The following is a 26,201-nucleotide window of genomic DNA, read 5'->3' as shown; positions in this document are numbered from 1 at the left end:
CATCCATTTAAACTTACTAATTAACAAATATTTACTTTAGCATTAGCTATATGTTAGTAAATATGCTAAAGGGATCCACAATCAACTAAACATGGCCCTTGCTCTTATTAAACCAACACAAATTAGCTTCCAAGTACAAATCAAGTTCAATAAAGTTAATACACAGTCAATCAGAAAACAACCATTAATCACAAGGATAAAAATGTAAACGTATAAACAGGACCAGGTATATAAAAAAATGAAAAGCATTCTGAGTACTAACAATAAAATCACATAGCCTTCTCTGGTTATCTTTTAATTTCCATCGTTTCATAAATATATGGATAATGAGGTGTATTTCTTTCCTATGAGAAATGCAGCAACACAATAATAACTAACAACCCAAACTCAACTTCAGGAAGAAAAGGAGTGATGGTGGAGGCTGGGAATTGCCTGAAGGCACTTGTCAGTATCTAAAGGGGGCAATGCCAGAGAACTGTAAACCCGGAGGAATTTCATTTCAGTGTTTTTATAGACTGGTGATTTTTAAAATACATTTTTTAAATTGTAATTTTAGATACAAGCTCCAGATTGCACAGTGTTGGTTTGGATTAAAAAACAAACACACAAACTCTAAGTTTGTCAAAGGCAATAACTTGGGCCTATGATTTCCAGCCAATGTGCAACCTCCCTGAATCTTTCTGCTCAGGAATTGTAGACAGTAATTTTTTACAAAACTTGATAGCAAGATACATTTGAAAAATTGTACCAAACTACAATTCGTAGAGACTTTAATAGAGCTACATATGAAGCAAGAATCCTTTCAACGGAATTTGTAAGATTGATGATTTTACAGGTAAAGGTTCTTTGCATCCTCATTAGTTTGTTGTAATATTTTTAAGTAAAATATATAATTCCATAAATTGCATAAATGAGAGCATTAGAGTAAATATGGTTTATACTCATGTTTAATAAGAGCAATATCTTACCAAATAAGAAGAGATAGTGCCTAATCTCCTTGCAGAAAAAGGAAACTTTTACCCCTTTAAACACTAATTATTTTATAAAGGAACACCATGCTCAGCTGTGTTAGTTGTACACTGCACAACTTCAAAAAATGCAACTACATGTAGACTCTGATGTACATGGTCCTTCTTAGAGTGATGCACTTTACAATGTTTTTGTAATTTATGGCATACAATGTCCCTGGTCTCCTCTAATGATTGCAGGAAAATCATGGGATAGATGTGTCTGTTGTTTCCCAATTTTATTTTATAGGTATAGTCCAAAGAAATTTAGCAACTTGCCTGATATCACACAATAATTACTAATACAGTCAGGCAGGAATGCAAATCAATGGAATGTTTATCCAAAGTCCTTAAGAAGGCATGAAAAATAATGATAAATTGCTTTTTCACTTCATGGTTTGGAAAGCACTTTCACAGATATTTTATCATTGCCAATTAAGTCTCAGTGCATGATAAGGGAGGTTAGAGACAGAATGACTCATCACCTTTGATTTTTCTCATTATTAGTCCCCCAAATATGCATTTTTGAATTGTTTTTATTATAGGTTATTTGTCAATTCAAGTATATAATTTCCATCATCTCTAATTCTATTTAAATTTACTAATAATATCACCTGATGTGGCTTGATCACTTTATCCATCTTTTTCACACTTAACACAAGGACCTAATTAATTCATCCCTAAATGCAGGCCTATGAATATGTTTATAGTCTCTTTACTTAAATCTGTTTCCATTTCATATTGTACTCCTAATATAATACTTCTCATTTATGCTTCCTCATTGTCCTTATTATTTTGACATACATATCCTATATATATGTTGTGTGTGTGTGTATGTGTGTATATGTGGAATATCTAGAATTTTTTTAAATGCATCCCCTTTATTCCCTATAAACCTGCAATATCCAATATAGTAGCTGCTTGGCACATATGCTTATTTAAATTAAAATTAATAAAATGAAAAATTCAGTTCCTCTGTCACAGCAGATACATTTCAAATACTCAATAGCCACATGTGGTTACTGTATTACACAGAGAAGATATAGAACATTTTTATTATTACAGAAAGGTCTATTGGACTCTGGTAGATACTGATTAGTCATGTTTTTCTTCAACCCATGCTTTTTTAAAATTCTCGATCTTTTTTAGCCTTCCGGAAGATAATTTTATCCAAATGTTGCATTTGGATATATATGAAATATGATTATAATAATGTTGCATCTTTTGACATTATATAGAGACTTCAGTTGCAATGGTTTCATCTCCCAGATAAGCAGCAGCACTGGCCCAACAGGAGGAACTGTAAGTCTTTACATGTTTCTCCTATTCATTTTTTCCAATACATTTTCACATTTCTCACTTCTTTATCCATTAGCTTAACACAGTAGATTTATCTAACCATTAACAGGGATTTCTTCATGTATAGAATCTTTTGGCAATTTTAATTATTAAAAGGAGAGATGGTGAGAAAAATATTGTCTCTGATAATGACAGTCTGATTTTGAGTAACTATGTAAAACAATAAATATGAAGATGAACTTATAAAAAGAGGGACATAACATTTGAGCCTAATGAAAATGAATGAAACAGATTAATATTGCCCTAAATGCTTAATTGCTCAGTGAACAGCTGGGGATGTGAACTTTTCATGAACCTTTCAATGCAGGATTAAGGGTTATTCATGGTACCCAAGTCTCAGTAAGATTCATTAAACTATTCCTCACGCCTACCTAAGCTTAAAGGAACCCTCTGGTAAAACATAAATTCCTGCAGACTATTTTTTTTTAAAGTTGAACTTATATTAAGTAGACATAAAACTCATGTTGGCAAAAATGAAATGTATTTTCACATACTAGGAAAATAAGTTGACACATTGGCATTTCTCTCTTAAGAAATAAAGTTGGAAAAATCATACTTTACTTCAGAAGATATTAAAAAACTCTCTAAGCCTCTTAGACCTTCATCCTTAGGCACAGTCTTTGTCAAAAGAAATTTTCTAAATATAAAAATAAAGTGGAGAAAATATGGAAAACCGGTCAATATTATAAACTTATAGTAGAGCATAGGACATGATTTCAGGGATTCCAAGTTATACCCTGACAGGTTTTATAAAATTCAGTTTTCCTTCCACATATTGATCATAGTGAGTACAGCAAAGTCACGTGGAAGCACAGTTAGTGGACCACAGAAGAGCTGGTAGAGCACCTGCCTTATCGGGTATGTGGGAGCTTAGAGCATGCCCTTATTTCACTGTGCAACTTCTGTGTAAATGTCAATCAAGCACTTGTGTGCTTGGTTAAGGCAGAAACATTTTCTTACCACCCAATACTTACTGTGGAGTAAAGAGAAGACGTGCTGGAGACCAGTGATAATGAAGAGCCATGAACTGGAGAAAGCAAAAAAAAACCAAGAGGTAAAATAATGAAGTCTGCTCAGAAACACCAGGCCTTTATTAAAAAGTGAGGAATAGGGAAATAAAATAATAACTGCTAGATATAGGGATCTGAGACTATGCCTGTTGTCATTTTTTGGAGAGCAAACATTGAGACATAGAAAGGTCCCATACCTCCCCCGAAAGTACCTTCTTTATCATCTTCTAGAGAGAAGCTGACAAGTACAAGCCCTTCAAGCATGCTTTGCACATGCCGAAAACTACAATAAACTCCCACATAATTAATAATCAGAAAGTCATGAAAACCTGAATGAAAATTGCCATAAACTTTAAAAATACTTTATGTATTTTATTTGATTTCATTTTTATACAACAAAAATCATTTTCAGTCTTTTTCCCCATATACTTTCAGGGAAATAAGCAGTTTACCCAATTTGCTAGTTCAACACTATTTGTGATGAATTGATCATACTTTTTTAAATACAGAATTATTGTTTCTTTTGTACTTTCAGTAATAGAAAAATACTTATATCATAGTAATAGAAAAATACTTATATCAAGGTGGTGTGTTGCTGAAATTAAGAATGGAAATTGCACACTGTCTTTTATCTAGGTATATCAAAATACCATCTCAAACTCTCAATGGACTACTTTATATTTCTTAATACATTCACATCCAGTGCATTGAACCCAAAAAGTGGATAAAATTGTGTTTAATTATATTTGTAGGAAAGTCCTTCTTCTTTTCATTGTGCAACAATAGAAAATTATTCCTGCTTATTCATCCATTAAAGAAACAGTAGTTGAGCACACACAATGTGACAGGCCCTTGCTAGATCCTGGGACTACAAAAATGAATGTCACTGTCCTAGGAGCTCAAAAAGAAGTAGGAAGGTGCTCAACTAAAAAGATAATTATAATAGAGTACTATAAGTACTATCAAGGGCAATGTATTGGGTACTACAAGAGCACACGGACAGTACTTATATATAACCTGGACTAGGAAGTCTGTGCAAATACTACCATTCTATGAGATGTGCAAAATTGTAGCTTAAAAAAAAAAGGGTATTTGTTCCACCTATGCTAACACGGGTATGAACTAGTATGTTGTACAAGAAGGAAGACAAAACATCAGGAGATCCCATTTTCAGTCTTTCTGATGCTTATTATTTACTGTATGACTTATAATCACTTGGCATTTATAGGTCTATGACTTTATAGTTTGTGGCTTAGTTTCCTCATCGTTCACTTTGAGCAGTGGTCAGGGGCCGCCAATAAAGTCCCTTCCATCTTTCTAGTCCATATAATTCCTTGATTCTAGACCACAATTTAAAAATTATAATAGTTCATTATTCCACGAATGACCATCCAAAAGCCATCTTGCCCACTCAGGCTGGCATTCAACAATTCAGATTATTTAATCCTCACACATGGAAAGCCAGAATTTCCCAGCATATGAACAGCATTCTATTCATAAATGGGGCACTTGAGAAAGCCATCTGATATGCTCAGAAAAATTTTACAGTATTATAAGAGGCCTATCAATGAAGAGAGTGATAGAACCATGTCAGAAAAGCAATGGCTTAACATTTCGGATTAGTTATACTTTTGTCCATCTACACTACATCAATCAGCAGACTATCAGGGTATAGTTCACTCTCTGTCACAATGAACTCGTTGGTTTGGTTAATATGCCCCAAAGTAGTGGTGATTGTGATTAACTGATTTAGTGCCAGCACCTTAATTGTACAGTGCTGAACTGTACATTTTCAAGGTTTACTTTTATCTTACCTTTAGCTGATATGTTTTACGAGTGCCACAGTTTGCCTTTATGGGTACTTAAAAATCATTCATTAAATCAAAGAGGAAAATCTCTCAAATTTTATTATCAAATTTGACACTTGAGGTTATATAGTTTAGAAAATTATAGGCATTTGAACACCAATTAAGCCTCCTGAGTTTTTCAAATAGATTTATTATAAATTACTCACCTAGAACTTTACAATGACAAAGCCGTTTTTTTTAGGACAAGGGAGCATTTTATTGCACTGAATAAGGAAATGTCACTTATAAAGCAAAAAGTAGCTACAATATGAATCTGAAAATTATATGATAAAAACTAACACAAGAGGGAGGTTCTGAGAATAAAAGTTGGCAGCACGTAGTAGTTTCGTAAGATAATTTTTCTGCTTCATATGCCTTTGTGGTTCTTTAACTGAGATGTCAAACAAGACATTCACTCTGATATTTGATCTATCAGGGCAAACAGTCCCTAAAATTATGCAAATTTTTACATGAGAACATTGAATTTATTCTGAACTATTTTATAGCCAAGTATTCATCCAAACAATTTCTGGCATATTTCCAAATGCATAAAGAAACAAAAGGTAATGCAGATGAAAACGTCTCTAAGCTTCAGGGCTCCTCAAATGAGAGGTATACTTACTCATTTATTTACTCTTCAGGAATCCTGGGGCTGTGAGCGATGTGACAGTTTTCATCTCAGAGTTAAATAAAGTAACTTCATCTTTATTTTCCCCCACGCCTACCTTCTTCCATGCTGTCTCGGAATGAGCCCGAATGACTGATGGCACGTGGCCTTTCCTCCAAAGACGTGGCACTCCCACAAAGCTGGGAGTCATCGTAGAGATCGAAGGAAGAGTCTTGGGCTGGGATGCTGTTTGAGCGCATCATGCTGGGCCCAGGAAGGTTAAATTGAGACAGATTGGTTGGGCTCACTGAAAAACAAAGCACGCACAGCCTATTATTCTGGGGCTTGGGTGATGAAAACAGTAGGTTGATAGAAAGTGAGAACGTGACCCCAATTCTTATGGAAACGTGAATTTATAGGTTGTCCCTATTTAAGGCAAGCTAAGAGTCTGCCTCTGAAATGTTCCATAAAAGTTATTACAGCGAGGTCATTCTTTACTTTTAGCACTTTCACAACAAGCAGTATGTCAATTTCTCAAGCAATATTGAACAAAACCAGCAAGCCACCTCTACTGTTCATGCTAGAAACAGAATAACATGGTATTTTCTGCTGGCCAATATGAAGACAAGAGTGCCTTCCTAGAGTCTGCAGGTTTCTTTTAAGAGAAGAATACCATTACTTTAATGGGGAAAGCAAAATTGAAAAAGAAAGAAAATACAAGAAATCTCAATTTCCCAAGAAGAGCCTATCGAAGCTTCCAGGCACAGACTACATTTTGATGTAGGTCTCTTTCAACTCAAATTCTATGCTTCCATGCATATAGAAGAAAGGGGTTAATTCTGAATAGTTTGAAGGGTGAATATAGAGAGGGGGTAGAAGGTATTCAAGATGGAAGGAACTTGTAAGCAAAAAACATAGAAACTTCCCATACAAAGGTGTTTAAACATCACTCAGTATGCAAAAGGGTCCATCAAATATATAGAATTTGGAAGTACACGTGAATACTAATGTTTCTACAATGGCAGCACTGTGGCAAGGGGAAAAATGAATCTGAGCTATTATGATCCCTCGTGGAAAGATGACAATGAGTCTCACCAGGCTTCAGATGCCTCATCAGAACTGTGATCAACAGTAAATTAAGTTTCATCCAAAACTGTATTTTGTTTACATAAGGTATATTCTGATATGCTTTCTTTAGTGGAAATGGTTTCTCTTATACAATAGCTATCATGCCAATGGCTACACACAAACCACAGTTTATTTTGGCAGTAGCTCACAGTAGTTTACTGATAGAGACATAATTGCAGGGATCTTAAATTTCCAATGTTTGTGAGATGTGATTTCTTTTACAGAAATATTTGTAAAAATTTTAGGTATTAACATTTTAATGGCTACAAAATAAAGATAAAGCATGGATACTGCAACAGTTAATTGTTACTAATAATCACTTATCTACTGCTCATTCAGAAAAGATAACTGCCAAATAGAAAACAAGCAATGATCTAAGTAAAATGTAAGACAATGCTATCCATATTGAAGTCAAATAGTTATATATGATTTAAAAAATAATAATAATAAATTAACTTATTTATGATTGTATTTTTTAATTTTATTTATTTATTTTACTTTATTTTATTTTTTGTTATATTTGTTGATTTATTTTTTGTTGAACCATATTTACATCCCAGGGGTGAATTCCACTTGGTTGTGGTCTATAATTTTTTTTTTTTTCAATTGGGGAATTGGGGGATGGGAACAGCGCTGGGGAATTGGGGGAAGGGGAACAGAGAAGTTGCTGTCCTTTTGTTCTTCAGTTTAGTTGTGGAGGACGTTGCTTCACTGGTCCAAGTTGGCACCATCATTGAGCTCTTCCTGGGCGAGGCAGATCAGACTCCGGCTTCTGGACAGCTGCTCACAGAGGCTGCTGGCTACACACGGTAGCCCATGGCAACCCACTGCAGCAGGGGCTGCAGCCTACGCTGTCTCTGGCGACTCACGGCAGCCCAGCTCCAGATTGAGCTGTTGTTCAGCATCTTAGCTGTAGAGGGCAGTGTCACAGGCCCTCATCTGTGGGATCCAAACCAGGGACCTCTGGCATCCCAAGCCAGCTCTTAACCAACGCGCCACTTGGCCGGCCCTATTTATGATTGTATTTTAATAGTGCCCACTTTCTTGCCAAATAAATATACATTCAGGTGATCTAGAAATACAATCAAAACTCTTTAAAAATAATTTTCATGTTTTTAAAATGAGTCATTTTTTTCTTTTGTAAAATAACACAGCATAGGGATCTCATAACGTCTGATTTGAAACCAAAAATGCTTATAAAATCTGGGACGACATATGAAAGTATGTAGACATGCATGAGGTGTTCCTTCATATGTCTCAATGGGTGAAAATATTGGGGGATATGAGAGAGAGTACAGGCAATAAGATCAATTTGCAATCTGCAGTTGGGTCTGATAGTGTAAGACATGCTTTCCAATAAAATGATGATGTAGCTGAGACTATCAAGTCTTATTATACTCTCCTGAGTCATTGCACACATTAGAACAGTCATTCCTCACAATATGACTTAGGTATTACGAATCCATTCAACAGATGAGAAAATTGAGGTTAAATGACTTTGCGAAGGTCAGACATAGAAAGTAAGCGTTTTTATCAAGAGAATAATGAAATAGATTAATTTAATCAGAATAATAACAATGGGGAAATAATGGAGTAAATAGTCTATTAGTCAAATTAATGCCAATTAATGAGAACACTAACTGGAGATGTGAGATCCCTAGCAAACTCATAACATTTTGGTGATTTGGTTTTGTTTCAGATGTTGCATAAAATTAGATTTTGTTTCATGTTCCTATGACTTTATAAAATATTTTCAATTTATTCTTTGACATTAGAGTTTTAAGCTTCTTGCTGTTTCATAACTACAATTCACAGTAAATAAAAGTTAGACTACCATTTGCCATTATGAGCCAAAAAAGTGTCATCACTGTGTAGGTTTAAAAATAAAAACTTGGTGTTTGATACGAATTCATTAGCTCATGTGGAACCATGACAAAATTAATTGTTTTTCATTGTTAGAAGCTCTGTTCTACATAGCAGGGAGTGTTAAAACAGAAGAGAAATAGCCTTGAGTGGTCCAACAGAGCATAAAGTTGAAAAGTCCAAATTATTGAAGAATTTGGACAATCTGTGGGTCCATGATCAGAAATTTTTTTCAAGTGAAAAGAGAAAAAAATAATGAGAATACTTTATATATTACTTTATAGAAATCTATTTTTAATAGCATTGGATCTATGAAATTATAACTATAATAAAATGTTTAGACTTCTTTTTTGTCACTCATCCCTGTGTTTTCTATGACATTTATACAAATACTTATATATTTCAGACAAATTATATTAATCAGAAAGTAATGCAATGCCTAAGCTACTTAGTCATTTATTTTTCATTGTATTTATCCAAAAATGTTCATAGGGTGTTGTTATCTTAACAGAAATTCTCATATGCATTTTAAGGAGAGTTTTAACTTTAAAAAGGTAAAAGAAATGATCTCAGAGTCATAAAATCATATATTTTTTCATCATAATTATTTCTATTTTTCTACAAATATATGATTAGTTTTGATACAAGGATTTAAAAAAAATTTTTTTAAGAAAAAAATAAGGAGATGTTTTATTCATTTAAGAAGAACTCTGAGAAAACCCCTAGGCTTGAAGTCAGGTGTTGTGGAATCAACTGCTGCCTCTGCTTCTTAAGAGTGGTGGAGTTTCTTTATAAGTCATATGACCTCTGTGCCCCTCTGGATCACTGGCTATAAAAATAACCTACATCAAGTTGTTGTCACGGGCAGTAAACTGCATAACGTTTGGGAACAATTTCACAAATAGTAAGCAATTATGCATATGGAAGTCACTGTTAGGGTCTTTATCTCTTTAAATGAACAACCTTTATGGAGCAATACCAGGGCTCCAATAATTTTTATGGAGCAATAACAGAGAAGATGTAACCACAGTGAGAGTAGGTGGTGAAAGGAACAAGATGACACTGATGTTTTAGAATAGTTTACCCAAGTTCGAAAAGTGGTATTTTCCTGTTGCTGAAGATGAGATGGCCGAAGGGGAGACCAAAGGGGACTGGCTGCCGGTGTCCTGCAGTCCTCCAGTTGAATGAGAACGTAACCACTCTTTGCCCTCTTCTTGGTTGGCCTGCCGAGATGATGGGGTATATCTGCAAAACAGCACAGCTAAGGCACTTAAGCACATCCAAAGGGGCAAGGTGATACCAGGACAAGAAAACAATTGAGAGGAGCTTACTATTCAGACTGAGCAAGATTCTCAAACAGATTGAATCTATAATTGCTTAGTTCTTCCAGATGATTTGACACCATCTGTTTGAATCTCACAGGAAAAAACAAAAGAATTTTGAAAAAACCATTATGCTTTTGTGAGATACGTAGTTGAAAATCAGAAGCAATGAGCAGGCAGCCAAGTTAATTGAGAAGGACTCAAAAGCACAGTGCTTAGAGTGAGGCAAAAAGGGTAAAAACAGACTAAAAATGGTGGACAGAGGTAGGCCAGGAGCCAATGGAATTGGAGCGATAGTCACAGAAAGGCATAGGAAATGGACATAAATTAACAGTTCTTTTTTTTTTTTAAAGGAAAAAATATTTATTTGGTTAAAATACCACTTGACATCATGTCTGGATTTTTTAAAAAAAAGGATGGAGAAATGTTCTCATTTTTTTAGAAAATACATTTCTGGAACAAAATTGTGAAATGGAATAATTGCAAGCTGTTCGTTATTGCTAAGGAACTGAAGAGAAGAGAGATAATGTGGAAAGTCCTATTTGGCCAATGCTCAGTTTCACCAGAGTCAGCAAATTCTTAGCACCAAAGAGCAGTCAACTTCATACCGTGTTATAGCTCTATTAGCAGTTCATTCTGTATCTTCTCCTCAGATAAAAGTATGCAGTGAAGGATGGCCATGAATTAAATTTTCACTTCAGTTTTTCAATGATGAATAGAAAAGTTATTTTGAGATTATGTAATACTAGACTAATTCATATTTAAATTGATGGGATAGATACTTGCAGTCTTGAAAAACAGAACTCTTTTGAGTTTCTACCAAAAGGATTTGGAATTCATACCTTAATTACAGTATTTATCCTGTGATGATGAAAATATGTTTTCCTTGATTCAAATTAGAGCATCATTTCAACATTAACTGGCCATATCGGTAGACTATATGGGTTTTGAGGTTTTGCAAGCATATGCCTCCAAGATGCAAAAGTTAGGGAAGTTAATTTTAATTTTCAGAACTGAGTGCTGCATTCTATCAAAAGTTGCTGCCCCCCAAAATGGTATTTACTTTACTGGGTTTAACTTATTGAGGCTTGGCCTCTGGTTATGCACCTCTACCTGAGAGCTAGCTCACCTACTCCTCAGACCTGAGAAAATATCAAGATTAAAAGTGATTTCATCCTCAATGTCAGGTGCTTCATTGCAAACAAACAAAGAAAGAGGAAGAAAGACAGCACACAAAGTTTATGTAACAACAGAGAAAGGCAGCAATTGTGCTGAGAGAAATATATACCTTAATCCCTTTTTTGGTAGTGTATTTCTGTCAAGCTGCATGCTGTTAAAACAAAGAAAACCCCTAAGGACATAATGTAAACAAAACTTCCAAATTACACATCTAATAAAAATGGTTCTCTGTATGAACTGCACAAAATAAACTTTTTGTAACACATATTTAATGCTTAACTGTTTGGAAAAGGACAACCAAAAGTGACCAGATGTTCACTGTTGCAACACATGTGAGCTCCTTTCTAACCTGGTTCCATTCAATTATAATTTAGAGACAGAATTGTTAGAAGATAGATTAAATCATATATTAGCCTAATTCCTCTCTAGGCTCTATTTACCTAATGCTATGGTAGTTTTCCCCTCCCTATACAACTGAGTAGGCTTCTGCTATGATTTCACATGCAGGAGAACCTTAGAGGTGGAAATGAGATAGATCTGCTCTACTTCAGTGAAATTGACAAGTTTCAATGGACAGTGGAGATGTAAACTCTGTTTAATATTTATTTTTGTCTTCAAATTATTTTTAATAAAAATAAAAGCAGATTTATTCTCATTTACATGTAAGAGAAGAAAAGTCATATATAATAAATATCTGCTTGAAGTGTTTCTGCCATCATTTATTTAACTATTTGAAAGAAATTAAACTATTCCATCTTTGGAAATTATAAATTAGGTATTTAACAGGCTATAAGTTTTATCAGTCTCTCTATAAAGAATTCTCAGTTGCTTGTAGAAAGGGATGAAAGAACGTGTCTGGCAAAAATGAGAAATGGCCTCTGTAAAAATAGAGAAAGAGGGTTTCAACAACTAAGTGGGACAAGTCTAGGCATTTACATTATACTCTCTGGCATGTGGACAACCAAGGAATAAAATTAATTTAAATTTGCAGAATTATAGCTCTTGTATTAAAACCTCAAATGATCAAAATTAAATACACCGGGTATGCGCAATGGGGATGATATAACATGAATGCAAACACATTGACTTGAAATTTAATCACTCAAAATCAAAGCTAAAATGTTTTCTTCTGTGTATACTCCATTATTTAGCACTGCAGTAAAAAGCATTCAAAGAAGGTACTACTTTAATTTTATTTATTGGGAATGCCCATATAAGGTAATTACTATATTCTATAGAGGCCAGTTCTACTATATATCTTGACTATAGAAAAATTTCTTTTTTTTAGTCATGTGGATAAACAAACAGAAAGGACTCACACTGAACAAATATGAGGAAACTTTAAATATGAACTACATTGTGCTAAAGCATTAATATGGTTATAAGTCATTTTAAAGAGTATCACTTTCATGTGTGAAAATTTATTAAAGTTTAATTTGCAGAGGAAATTGAAAATTGATATTGTTTTGCCAATGTTATTAATTATTTAAAAATAGATTTATATGATGCAGACAATTTAATGAAAGAAAAATCAGAAAAACTTAATTTAAATTTACCAATATAAGTTAGAACTTTTTAAGTAGAAATATTTTTTGAATCTGTATATTATTGATTTTATACTGTAGACACTTTCCACAAACCCTGAAATGCCATAAACTCACATGCCTGCCAGGGTCAGGCAAGGAGTGGAAATGAGTGAAGGGGGCATTTTGGTCAAGTCTGAAGATGACAGTTGCTGTTTGTCTCGGGCCAATAGATGCTGTGCAGGACAGTGGAAATGGAGTTACCAGATCTGACATTTAAAGATAAGCCAGAACCTTCTGAAGTTAGTTACTACTTAAATTATTTTTAAAGTTTGGTTAGGTCACAAAACAAACAAACAAAAGAAATGTGAACTAGTTATGGCCCAAGGGTCACCAATGATCTAGAGCAACTAGAGGGAAACTTGTTAATGAGCTTATTTTATTATTTGTTTATTCATGTACTTATTGTTTCATTATATTTTATGATAGTTTGATGATGAGGAATTTCAACACAAACTAAAATCTTTATGACAAACTCTTGACTTAATAGCACTAGGATATGAATATCAATAAAGTATTCTGAAATTGTAGATAACCAAGTAAGTTCATGATTTCCTTGGTTACCTATGACATCTCTATAATTACTTTATGTTAAATATTTACATTTTAGCACAGTTTCGTTCAGGTATGGCTCTTTGGTTTCCTTAGCATTCCCTACATTCTGCTGACTGCTTAATTATAATTAAGCCAGGTTCTCAGATAGGATCTAATTTTCTCTTCAATATGTCATAAACATTCTTGAATACACTTTAAAGGATTAGAATGAACTGCTATTGCTTTCAATTTTGTTCCCAAGAAAGAAAAAAATACAACTTTTTATATAAAAAATTATTTCAATGCAGTAATTTAGTGGGAGGAACAAATTAATACTTGTATCATATAAAGGTATTTTACTTTTTGGCGGTTTCATATTCATCAATACATTTTGCTAAGAATCAAAGGCAAAACATTCACTTATTCAAAATTAGCTATTTAAAGTGGAATTTTAGAAAAATTGTTTATCTGGCTATTTTTAATATTAGAACATTCCAATCTGTTAAACTGGCCTATTTCAAAGACTGAACAACAATTAAAAAAAAAAAGATTTGCTTAAGGAGAATAATAACCATATATTTGCCAATCAATATACTGAAAATGTATATTGATTGATTTCTGCTGCAATATAAATCAAGTAAAATATCAACATTGCATTTATGTTATATTTGCTAAAACTATCAGTTTATCATCTGATATGATTTGTGGGTTACCTAGCTACAACAGTTACTTGAGTTTTTAATCTGGATGCCAAAGAAATTTGTTGTTGGTTAAATGGTCAACTTGTTGCAGTCATGTTTATGATTAAAAATTAATCACTATTTTGGAGGGTGATTTTGGTTAATAAAGAATAGCCTATTAGCAGTGTGCTTGGTTTTGTTGTAAAAATGCTACTTGGATTCCTCACATATCAGGACACATATCTAAGATACATGCATTAAAACTATAGGTTGTTAACATATTTTCAATATAATTGGTTTGTTAGAAGTTTTGAAAATGACATATGAAGATACCCATTCACCTTGAAAGTGCTGAAACTCAAATCTAAAATGCTGTAGGAAGCCTAATTTCTTAGATCAAAAATGAAATGAAACAGTATTTATATCAGTGTTTTTGTATATGCAGCTGATATTTATATATGCTGCCTATAATGACAAAACCAGAAGGGAAATGGATGCAAGTGCCTGCATTTTAGTTTCTGTCACCCAGCTGTTTGTCTTGTTTCTCTTGGCACAGTTTTTTTTGTTTTGTTTTTTGTTTTCTTTTTCTATGAGGAAAAACATATTTTGAAATTAGCAGTCCACTGTAAGCACTATCAAGCATCATTGCTACAGTTAGCTTTAAAATTTTTTTATCAAGAGCAAGTTTCATTTGGATGGCTGCCCATGTACCATTTTTAGGGGAGTGGGAAGTAAGGTAGGATGGCAGCAATATGGTGCTCTGATTTGCATTTCGCAAAGGCAAGAGCAACAGGGAAGAGCAGTGGAAACTCTTAGATTAAGGGACAACTGATACACTGGAATGAGAGTCTAGGTAAGGGCTTCAGTTGATGTTTTAAAAAAATTATTTTGGGAGTAAGGCCGGAAGTCTGGAAAAAGGCAATATATCAGCATCAATAATAGACTGAACAAAAGTTTAGTGAAAGCTATCAAGTATTTTCAGTGACTAGTAGTGCTTTCCCAAGTAATACAATTAAGGTATGTGGCCAAGGCTGTTTTTGAAAGATTTAGGTGTGCCAAGAAACAAATGGCATTAATTTCATTAGGAAAAAAAGTGCCAGTTTTAAGACATGTTCCTGAGAGGAAGAGTCAGTGCTAAAATATCTGAGAAAGGAATTTCGAGGGGAGAGAAGCTAGAGCCATTTTGGTCAACACTGATGCTTTTTGGTAAGTATATTAGGTAAATAAGGTCTCATTATGTTTTTCATTTTGAACGAAAAAAATAATAGCTCATTAAACCAATGGGAAATCCATGTAATGTAATACATTTCCAAGAAGCCTATTAAAAATGCCACTGGTGTTAGTATAATTTTCTCTAAGAATTCATATCAGATAATTGATTTTTTTTCCAATTCAGTTAGGCTTCCCCAGTGATTCATATGCTATTTTTCCATAGAAGTGCTAATAAAGCAAATTAACATATTGCTCAGAGCATAATTGTAGAATCCATTTAAATTCGGTCTTTAAAAATGCTTAAATTATCATAAAGAGCTGTGTTGTCCTGGAGCTTAAGCCAAATTATTAAAATGACTCAAGAAAACATCATTCAATACATAAATGCATGCTTTGAATTTTACTCAAATTGCCTATCGGATGAATGGAGATATATATATATATATATACACTCATATTGAGAAACTTAATTATCCATTTATCCTCTTTAATGATTTTTTTTCTCCTGCAAACTTGGTAATAGGAGCAAATAAAGGGCCCAGTCTCATCAACGTTATGTCCCTTTGAAAATCGCACTGAAATGGAGGGGATTTAATGGGGGAGGGGATAGGCACCGTGTGGGAAGAAGGGGGTGGGGGCTTCATCAGTGCCTCCAGGAAAGCTCACCTTTCTGAGAGAGTAGATCTCACACTACCCGTTCTCATGAGCAGGCTCTGAACCTCGTGAGTGCCTGTGGTCAGTCCAGACAGGGAGCCATGATGGCTGAGGGGGAGGTCAATGGACTCCGAGCTCGTATGGAGGCTAGTCATGGACTGGTAACTCGGAGTGTCCTTGCTGCCAGCAGAGGAACTGCTCAGATTGGCAGCCCACACGAGACCACCTGATGTGAAAGAGTGAACCGATGCTGGGCTGGAAGCCAACGAGTGACTTAAGCTTATAACATCTGTAGTTAAGTCTGAGGGTTTATTGAAGAGAGGGCTGCTGCTGCCACTTAGCCCACCAGCGCTGCCCATGCTGCCCGTACCAGACGACGGTGACTCCAGACTGCCTTGGCGTGCTAATGTGGTACTAGGACTGGGCATTACTGAGGAGGATTTCACACCCTCAGTATTAGGTGCAGAGGCAGATTTGCCACCTGCCTTGGCACCAAACAACCTAAAAGAAAAACAAATAACAACTTCAGTTGTTCCAAGAAACTAATATCCACATTAATATTTAGGGTTCAGTACACAGAGCCAAGTGTGCTTTGGTGTACCCAGCTACCAAGCACTTCCTGCCTCTATGTTAATGAACTTTATAAGCTTGAACTTTTTAATCTACTGCTAAAAATCTCTCTTAACACCATCAGGGTAAGTCGATACTGGGTTACCTCCCAGGGGCTGGGGGAAGTGGGCAAATAAAAAGTAAACCAAGCATGACAATCCCTGGCTTTCTTAATTTAGGTAATCATGAGAATCTTTCACAAAAATGAAGGAGTTTGACTGAACTTGCTGTTACCTATTTACAGAACCATTATAATGAAACAACTTCTACGCATTCGGTATATAACAAACATATATGTATATTTTTTCATTTTCACATTTGGTTCAAAATTTAAAAGGATTGCTTAAGGCAAGGTTTTGGACGTTATGTTGCATATCTGGTGGCCTGAGTGACTGTCAGACAGAGATAGTTGGTTAGAAATAATATCGGACACTACCAGCAACGTCAGTTTGTCTGTATTTCCCCCAAGAAAGGCCAAGCGTTTTATGCTAGTTGCCAGTGCTGTTCAAATACATATTTCTGTTCGTGATTTGAAGCATAGTTGGTGCTAAGTTAGGTGTTGGAGCTTAGTTCAGAAAACATTTTAGTTTTGTAAATGAAGATGATATAATCAAATTTATGTAAATATGGAAATAAACTGATATGAAGTAATGGTATAATGATTACTAAGTAAGTTGCAATAAAATCCATATTTCCTATAGTGAAATATTTGATGACGAATATGAGAAATTGTTTCATAGGTAATGGGCCACTGGAGGGCACTACTGGCTTAAGCGACAGAAATATCTACTCTCACTACAAGCCATAGTTTATTCTTTCCACTGAGAATCAACATTTCAAAAACCCAGCTCTTCAGGATTAGTATTTCTACTGAGGAATACACCCTCTAGGTTTTAAAAACAATTTTGCATTTGAGATTGCTTGGAATATAAAAATAAATGTTTTAAGACCCTTTCTTTCCCAGAAATCAAGGTTCTTTGTTTAGTCAGTATAATAAAGACAAACATTAAAAATACTTAACATGTAATGGACTATAAATCATACTCTTATCATTTCACAAATGAGGAAACAGACCCAGAGAGGTTTAGCTATTTGTCCCAAGTCTTGAACTGTATGTAATTTCCTGTCACTTAAGACATACTGTTATTTAAAAACAGTAATAGCTTAGAGCAGAACTTCACATATTCAATACCAAAGACAGTCTCAGTGCAGGAACCAAGCCATGCTTCTTACCAGAGTCATGTCAAAGAAAGCTGATGAAGAGTTAGGAATCCTAGCCCATTGCTGAGTTGTTATCCTGCACCAACCATCCTATTGTTTTCAAATTCTGTCAACCATATTGTACCTTGATTTTCGTAAATAGGTCAAGATACGGAACTGTACAAATCTGGGCAATGTAATCTGTTACAAGGAACACAACTTCATCTACCTTCAGGATCATCAACTCATTAAGAGTCAGAAAGAGAATGAACATTGGAAATAAATGCCAGTAGTAATGAAGATACATTTTGTTTTGTTTTGTTTTTCATTATGGAAAGAAGAGATGTAAATCAATAGACATGTACAAGCTATTACTTTATTTTTTTCACTATCCCTAGGTATTGCCATCTGCTTTTAAGCCTCTTACAAATGCTGTTTGTGTTACTAATGGTACAATAGTGAAACTGAAAAATCTGAGCATTTCTCCAAATGAGTTTCATTTTTTTTTTGTTAGCTAGATATACGATCAGTTTCTAAAAAACTCATTGTACTCAGAAACTGAATAAAAGATTCTTATATGTATCTTAGAAGACATATAGTCTATCATATATGTATATAATACACATATATACATATAATGTATATAATATATACACATAATAAATAGGCTATAGAACACATATGTAAATATCCTAAGATACAGCATTTTGTATTGTGCCAGCATCATTTTATGCATTCTTACCTTCGAAATGTCGGTGAGGCGATGTCAGGATACTTGGATCCTGGCTGCCTGAGCCCTTGTGTTCCACAGGCACTGGCAGAGGTGGGGCTGGATTTGGGGGAACCTGACAAAGAAACACTCTCTGAATCTGAGACTGCTACTTTTTCCTTTTCTTTGTCTGTCTGGTTGACAGTGACAGGGCTCGAGCGCCCTGACCCAATTTTAGTGGGTTCTCTCAGTTTCGAGGTGGTGGCACCAGCTGACTTGCTGCTGACATTGGAATCAATACTGCTGGTACTGGATCTGTGGCCGCCTCGGCCAGGGATGCCACTGGTGCTGGATTTCGAAGGGCGGGGCAGGCTTCGGTATTGTAGGGAAGTCTTGGAGCTAACATGCAGCACAACGTCATCCTGATTCTGCGAACCGTCCAAACTGGTTTTTCTCCCTGCGTTGGACTTCCCACCAATGGCGGCAGATTTGGGGATTTTCCCCAGCGTTGCTGAGCCACTTGCTATGGTTGCTCCACTGCTTGTGATCATAGTAGATGACCCTACTCCACTTGGCTTCTTAAATCCAAAAGACCCAGTGGCAGTCGACCTTCCGATGCCTGAGGGGGGCTTTTTCCCCTCATCTCCACTGCTCTTTCCTGCATCTGAGGGAGACCTCTGTAACGACGACCCTTTCAGGGGAGTTTTCCCTTTCTCAGAAGCTTTGGCATCATCAGTTTTCCCTAATTAATGAGAAATTCACAAATTTATTTGCCTGCACATTTTGATTTCATAATATTTCTTTAAACACTGTGCCAAATGTGGATACATCTTTATATTACTTCAACCTATTTATTGTTTTAGATCTAAATAGGCGTGCACACTAATATATTGAGTAAAATGCTACAAAAATACAACTGTTAGAGAAATGTGATGGGAGAACAAGGAGATAAATGAAAACATAATTGTGCTATTTATTATTATTTTATATGTTGTAACTCTTCCTTTATATAGATAGCATGTAATCTTATCAAGCAGAATGCTAGAACAATAATTCATTTGAATATCTGTGAAATGATTATTTTTGGAGTAGTCTGTTATATCAGTACTGCAGGGGGCACTATTTAAAATTAAGCATCACTTAAAAGTTAGGAAGACAATCTTCAGAAAAAAAGGATAGTACAATTTGGCAGAATTCTTTCACTAAGTCTAATACAAATGATGTTTCAAATCTACAGCCTTCTAACCCACTAGATTAGTGTGACTGATCTCGACTCTTGGAGTTGGTAGTGAAAGATTGTGGCATACTTCACATAAATATTCCAAACTTTCATAAGGAAGTCAGAACGAAAGCAATCTTATTTTTATTAAGCAGCCTTATTTTATTTCCACATGATCAGGAATGACTGTGACAAAATAAAGACATTCAATCGCCCCCATTTCTGCCAGTGCTTGCTAGAGAATGCCTAGATTGATATATTTATGTTGATTTCTATTGTAAAGTATGTGAAATTTACATATAAAAAAGCATTGAACTCTAGGAAGAGGAATATGATTTAATAAAAAAGAAAGCTATTATGAAAGAGAACAAAGATCAAATGGAGACAATAAATGAAAACACTTCTGCCCAAGTGACCAGCCTACCAGGAGTCTTGAGGGCACTTGTTCCAGCTTTCTGCCTAGATGGCGCTCCTCCCTGGGCAGACATGCCTCTTCTCCAGGAACCTGTCTGTGAAACAGACAGGGCAGCTTTTTGCCCTGCCTTCTCGGGGTCTTCAGGAAGTCCCGAGGGAACACCCTTCCACTTGCCGCCACCATCCCCATGGCTGTCAAAGTCCTCTTCTGCTTTTTTCAGCTCCTCAGTACTATCCCATGTCTCATCTGTTGTAGAACGTTTCTCTGAGTCTGTCTTCAGCTATGAAGAAAATAACAGAGAAAAACTTTGTGCAGAAAAATAAAATCTATGAAGTGAGAATAAGGCACTGGAATGTATTTTCAGTTGAATGATTAAAAAAAAAAAGCACTGATTTATTTTTCAAAAGAATTCCAAAGACTCCTCTATTTTTATCTATGTCTTCATTTAGGTTTTGTTAATTTTAGCCACATAATTCTCACTTGTACATTTTAGAGAATGTCAGAATAAATATGTGCAGAAAACCCCAATTAAACACTCCAGAGGGGAAGGAATTTTCTACGTCAAATTTAACAGGAAAAATAAGACAAAATAAAACTTAATTATCTAATATCTATTCTTGATTTACCATCCTCAAGGGATCCAGGAATTTATTTCAGAGATAAACATAAAATTAATCAAGAACTATTCAAAATCAGAGTAGTAAAATAGCTTAGGTTTTAAACAAATATATCAATATGATAAAGAGAGACATGGCAACACAAGTCTTTCTGGGTTAGATTGCATTCAATAGAAAAATATATATATCACAAGCTGCTTCAATTTATGCAATTATCTCAGATTAAGCAGTTGTGCTATATTTACATCAAACATAAAATAATTTGGGAAGAAAACTGGCGGAAGCACTGGAAAAAGATAGAGGGTGAGTCTCACCTGAGTGGTCTTCCTGGCAGGGACTGTGATGTTGGAGTACGAGCTCACTGAGGATGTGGTGTTCAAGTCGTCAGTGCTGATGTTATCCAGGGTGTCACTGAGACCACTGCTCACCGAGCTGCTGTCATCCCAGCTGAAGACAAGACATGCAGCAGCAGTGAGCGCCACACAAGAGACACAATGCAAGTCACCTCATTTCCATGGAACATTTATCGTGTTTTGAGAAGACAATCCTTTCTATTAACCTTATGATGAAAAATTATTCCCTTTCCACTTCGGGAAAATAATAAGGATTGAATGTAGACCTGAGAATAACTTTATCTGATATTTGCAAAGAATCAGTGTCGAGCGCAGATCCGGGCTGCAGGGGAATGCTTATAGAATGAATGGAAATGCTGCCACAAATATTGCATGATATCAGGAAAGAAGAGTGATACCAATGACTTTTTCTGTTTTCCTGAAAAAGTAACCAGGAGTTACACAGCACTTAAGTATTCACCCTTTGTTCTAAATATATTTTTAAAAAGAAAACAAAACAAAACAAGACAAACACAAAAACTGTGCTTTAGTCAGGAACCAAAAAGTCACCCTTCATTCTTTTTCCTACCTCAATAGCTATTAATACTTCCAATCACTCACCAAATCTTGACCATTGAGATTCATTCTATCATATCATCCCTCCTGTCACACCTCACAATTTCCAGCCTGGCCAACAAATAATAACCTCTTATCTGCCCTTCCTGCCTTTGGTCTTTCTTAATACAGCCTCGCCTGCTAAACTTGGGTGAATGATCAAAAATTCCCATCTGGCCACATCAGTGTCCTCCGTAAGACTCTTCTAAGATCTCTTTACAAAAGCAGTAGATTCCAAAATGGAATGTATCCACCCCAGGGGGCATACAGGAAATCCACTGGGGTATAAAAAAGTCTGAAATTCTCAATATATTTGGTTTTGACCTAAAGAAGGGTTAATACAATATGCTACATTAATATTCATGCACAAGCTAACATGGGCACTCCCACTTAGTCAGGTGATGCAATAGTCATGTAGGATGAACAGGATAGCCTGCAGGACAGTGAGAATAGGAGCTCCACCAATGCAAAGTGGCAGACCACAGTTCTACCATTGACTGGCTGGTTACCAGTCTACGGTGATGTATTGCTGCTTACCCATGCTCTATTAAATGAATGCATGCACACTGGATACAGATATTAGATATAGACAAAAGCTGAGTGTCATAAAATGGATAAGTGGCTTATAAAACCTCCTGCAAATAATCCACATGTTGAAGAAGAGAATATCGATAATGAAAGCAAAAGTGAACCACAAAGGAACGGTGAACTAACACTTTTCCCACTCTGGTATGTATACTTTATGAGTCACCTCATAAATTCAAAAGAATAGTGATGCATTGAGATCACATATGAAACTGCTTTACTTCTAAGATCTGAGATTCTGCAATCTCTCTTTTTGAACTCAATCTTCTATACTTTCAGTACTCCAAGGTCTACTGATACCTAATTTTCATATTTAGTATATAGCTACTTTCTGTTATCTAATTTTAAGACTTCTTGTGTATTTTACTCCATTGAACTTTTTACCAAATGATCCAGAATCCAAAGATACTGGAGAAAAAAGGATCATAGAAATGATAGTCTAACCAGTATTATGTTCTAGTCCTTGACACTGTAATAGTCTTCCATATCTGTAATTAAATATATTTTTTCTCCATTCTCATTTTGGAAAATGAAAAGAAAGTTCAAGTTATCTAACCTCAGGTGATTTCTCAGGGCTACTTGGAAGTTTACTTTTATCCAAAAAATTTTTTTCTTCAAATTTCAAAGGCATAATGTTACTCCTCTCTTCTTCCTCTGGACTCCAAGATCTTCCTCTTAATACTTTACTAAAATTGCTTTTACAAAGGTCAATGACATCCATGAATGGAATGTTTGCTATGTGTGCTACTCTTCTAATAATATCTAATCCTCAAACAAACCTTTGAGACAGGTATTATAAAGATAATGAGGTTCAGGTAGGTTAAATGACATGCCCAAGATCCCATGATGGAGCTGGAAATTGAACCCAGGAATTATGTTCCAAAGCACGATAATCCATTGCCTCCAATTTTCTCACCCCTTCTCTCTTGAAATACACCAATGACGAGCCTTTAAAGGCTCTTTGTCAAATTCACTGGAGTTCTCAGAATCCTTTACTTTTTCCTTTTCTTTGGATTCCTTTGATTTCATCAATATTCGGGAGTTCATCTTAACTCACCTTAGATACTTTTCCTTGGAAATTTACTAGTCTGCCACAACTTCAATATCACCTCTAAGATCATGACACTGAAATTCACACCTCTAAGCCACACTTCTTCCCTGACTACAAAATCAGCATTTCCAGTCTTATACTGGACAGTGTCTCGAGGATGTCCTGTCAACATCTCAAATTCACTCTGTCTAGAATACATCATTTCTCTGTAAAAGTTCTTCTCCCTTTCAGTTATTTATATGAATTCCTCTGTCATAAAATATAAATGTTACCTTTATTCTCTCACTAAGCTACATTTTATTCTTTTTAAAAATATATAATTTTTTATTTTTTAGTTACAGTTGACATACAATATTATATTAGTTTCAGGTGTAAAACATAGTGATTAGACATTTATTTAACTTATGAAGTGATCACCCCAATAAATCTAGTACCTATCTTACAGTATACATAGTTATTACAATATTATTAACTATATTCCCTATACTGTACTTTATATCCCCATAACAACTTGTAACAACCAATTTGTACTTCTTAATCCCTTTCCTTTTTTTTCACCCACCCTCAAACCCCCTCCCATCTGGCAACCATCAAAATGTTCTCTATCTATAAATTTGTTTCTGTTTTGTTTGTTCATTTATTTTGTTCTTTAGATTTCACATATAAGTGAAATCATATGGCATTCATCTTTCTCTGTCTGACTTGGTCCACTCGGCACAATATCCTCTGGGCCAATCCATGTTGTTGCAGATGGCAAGATTTCATTCCCTTTTTTTTTTATGGCTGAGTAATATCCATAATACATATTGTACAATGCTGCAGTGAACATATGGATGCACATGTCTTCTTGAAGTAGTATTTTGGGTTTCTTCAGATAAATAAAGACGTGGGATTACTGGATCCTTCTATGTCTCGTTTTAAAGTCTATTTTGTCTTGTGTAAGTATTTCTACCCTTGCTTTTTTTTTTTCAATTTTTTTAAAGTATCTTTTTCATCCCTTTACTTTCAGTCTGTGTGTGTCCTTTGATCAGAAGTGAGTCTCCTATAGGCAGCATATGTTTTCTTGTCTTGTTTTCTTATCCATTTAGTCACCCAATGTCTTTTGATTGGAGCATTTAATCCATTTACATTTAAAGTAATCATTGATAGGTATGTAGTTATTGCCATTTTATTATTAATATTTTTTATATTTTCTTCTTCTCCTTCCTCTTCACCTTCCCCTCCTCCTCCTTCTCCTCCTCCTGCTCCTTCTAGAAGTCCCTTTGGAGGTTGAGAACTTCTTTAGTACTTTCTTATCTGGCAGGCTCATAATCTGTACTTTGACTTCAAGTGATAAGCTTTTCTGGGTAGAGTAATCTTGGTTGTTGGTCCTTGCTTTACACCACTTGGAATATTTCCTGCCACTCCCTTCTGGCTTGCAAAGTCTTTGTTGAGAAGTCAGCTGACAGTCTTACGGGGACTCCCTTGTAGGTAACTGACTTCTTTTCTTTTGCCGCTTTTAAGATTCTCTCTTTGTCTTTAAACTTTGGCATTTTAATTATGATGTGTCTTGGTGTGGGCCTCTTTGGATTCATCTTGTTTGGGACTCTCTGAGCTTCCTAAGCTTGTATGTCTATTTCCTTTGCCAGGTTAGGGAAGTTTTCTGTCATATTCTTTAAAATAGGTTTTCAATTCCTTGCTTGCTCTCTTCTCCTTCTGGTACCCCTGTGATCCCAATGTTGGCACACTTGATGTTGTCCCAGAGACCCCTTAAATATCTCCATTTTTTTGGATTATTTTTTTCTTTTTGCTGTTCAGAGTAGGCATTTTCTGCTACTTTATCTTCCAAATCTGACTGGACCCTTTGCTTCATCTAATCTATTGCTGAATCCTCTAATATAATATTTTATTTCAGTTGTCTTCTTCATTTCTGACTGACTTTTTGTTATGTTTCCTACCTCTTTGTTGAAGTTCTCATTGAGATCACTGAGCATCCTTATAACCACTGTTTAGAACTCTGCATCCAGTAGATTGCTTGTCTTCATGTTAGATCTGTTTTTGTAGCTTTGTTCTGTTCTTTCATTTGGGACATGATTCTTTGTCTCCCCATTTTGGCTTCTGTGTATTACGTAGAGCTGCTATGTCTGCCAGTCTTAGTATAGTGGCCTTATGTAATAGGTGTACTGTGGGGCCCAATGGCACAGTCTCCATGGTCACCTGAGCCAGGTTCTCCAGGTCTGTCACATCTATGGGTTGTATGTTCTTTCCTGTTGCAGTTGAGCCTTGACTGCTGTTTCCACGTCAGTATGTGGGATTGACCATCAGGCTGATTGGGTGTGAGGACTGACCATGATTACCGTGGAATAGCTGTTGTGCAGGGGCTGACCATACAGCTCAGGATTTGCTCTATCAGGGCTCTGGTGCCTGCCCAGTCTTCCCTCTGAGTGTGTCTTTTGTGGAGGTGGTTGGGTGGTGCTCTGGTGTGGCCTGAAGTTGGCCACTGGTGGTGTTGATTCTAGAGGCTCTTCAGAGTGCCTCTGCTGCAGGCCAAGGTCAGTTGCTCCCTGTGCCCTGCCTGGTGCCATGTGGTATGTGCTACAAAGTGATCTTTGTGCACAAGTCCACTTGTGGGTCTTGGAGGTTCCTGGGGCACACTATGCTGTGAACTGAGGCTGGCTGCCACTAGTGCAGGGCTTGAGGCTGCTTATCAAGATATGGGGCACACTCGGGCTAGATGCTGCTTGTTTGGGTTTTGTGAACCTTTGAGAGATCTTAGTAAAGTCCACAACATAAGCTAAGATGGGACATTTGTATAGAGAAGCCACTGGAAACAGCCTGGGTGGGCCTGCAAGCTGGATGGGGCATGGTCTCAGGGAAACACCAGC

General features: G+C 35.7%; 1 protein-coding gene across 1 annotated transcript in view; it reads right to left on the bottom strand.

Annotated features, from left to right (window-relative positions):
- The window catches only part of NAV3 (neuron navigator 3), an 819,162-nt gene that overhangs the window by 80,700 nt on the left and 712,261 nt on the right, over nt 1–26,201 (bottom strand). Inside the window, exons 15-22 of the mRNA XM_019653202.1 lie at nt 21,069–21,201; nt 20,147–20,417; nt 18,537–19,245; nt 15,998–16,486; nt 11,432–11,473; nt 9,906–10,066; nt 5,949–6,137; nt 3,341–3,393 (exon numbers count right to left, since the gene is read on the bottom strand). Of these exons, the coding sequence (XP_019508747.1) occupies nt 3,341–3,393; nt 5,949–6,137; nt 9,906–10,066; nt 11,432–11,473; nt 15,998–16,486; nt 18,537–19,245; nt 20,147–20,417; nt 21,069–21,201 (2,047 nt within the window). The remainder of the gene's footprint in view (nt 1–3,340; nt 3,394–5,948; nt 6,138–9,905; nt 10,067–11,431; nt 11,474–15,997; nt 16,487–18,536; nt 19,246–20,146; nt 20,418–21,068; nt 21,202–26,201) is intronic.

Source organism: Hipposideros armiger, unplaced genomic scaffold (genome assembly GCF_001890085.2).
Source record: "Hipposideros armiger isolate ML-2016 unplaced genomic scaffold, ASM189008v1 scaffold_199, whole genome shotgun sequence".
Taxonomy (NCBI): domain Eukaryota; kingdom Metazoa; phylum Chordata; class Mammalia; order Chiroptera; family Hipposideridae; genus Hipposideros; species Hipposideros armiger.
Note: the sequence above shows the minus strand (reverse complement) of the source record. Positions and strands in the feature narration are given on the sequence as shown.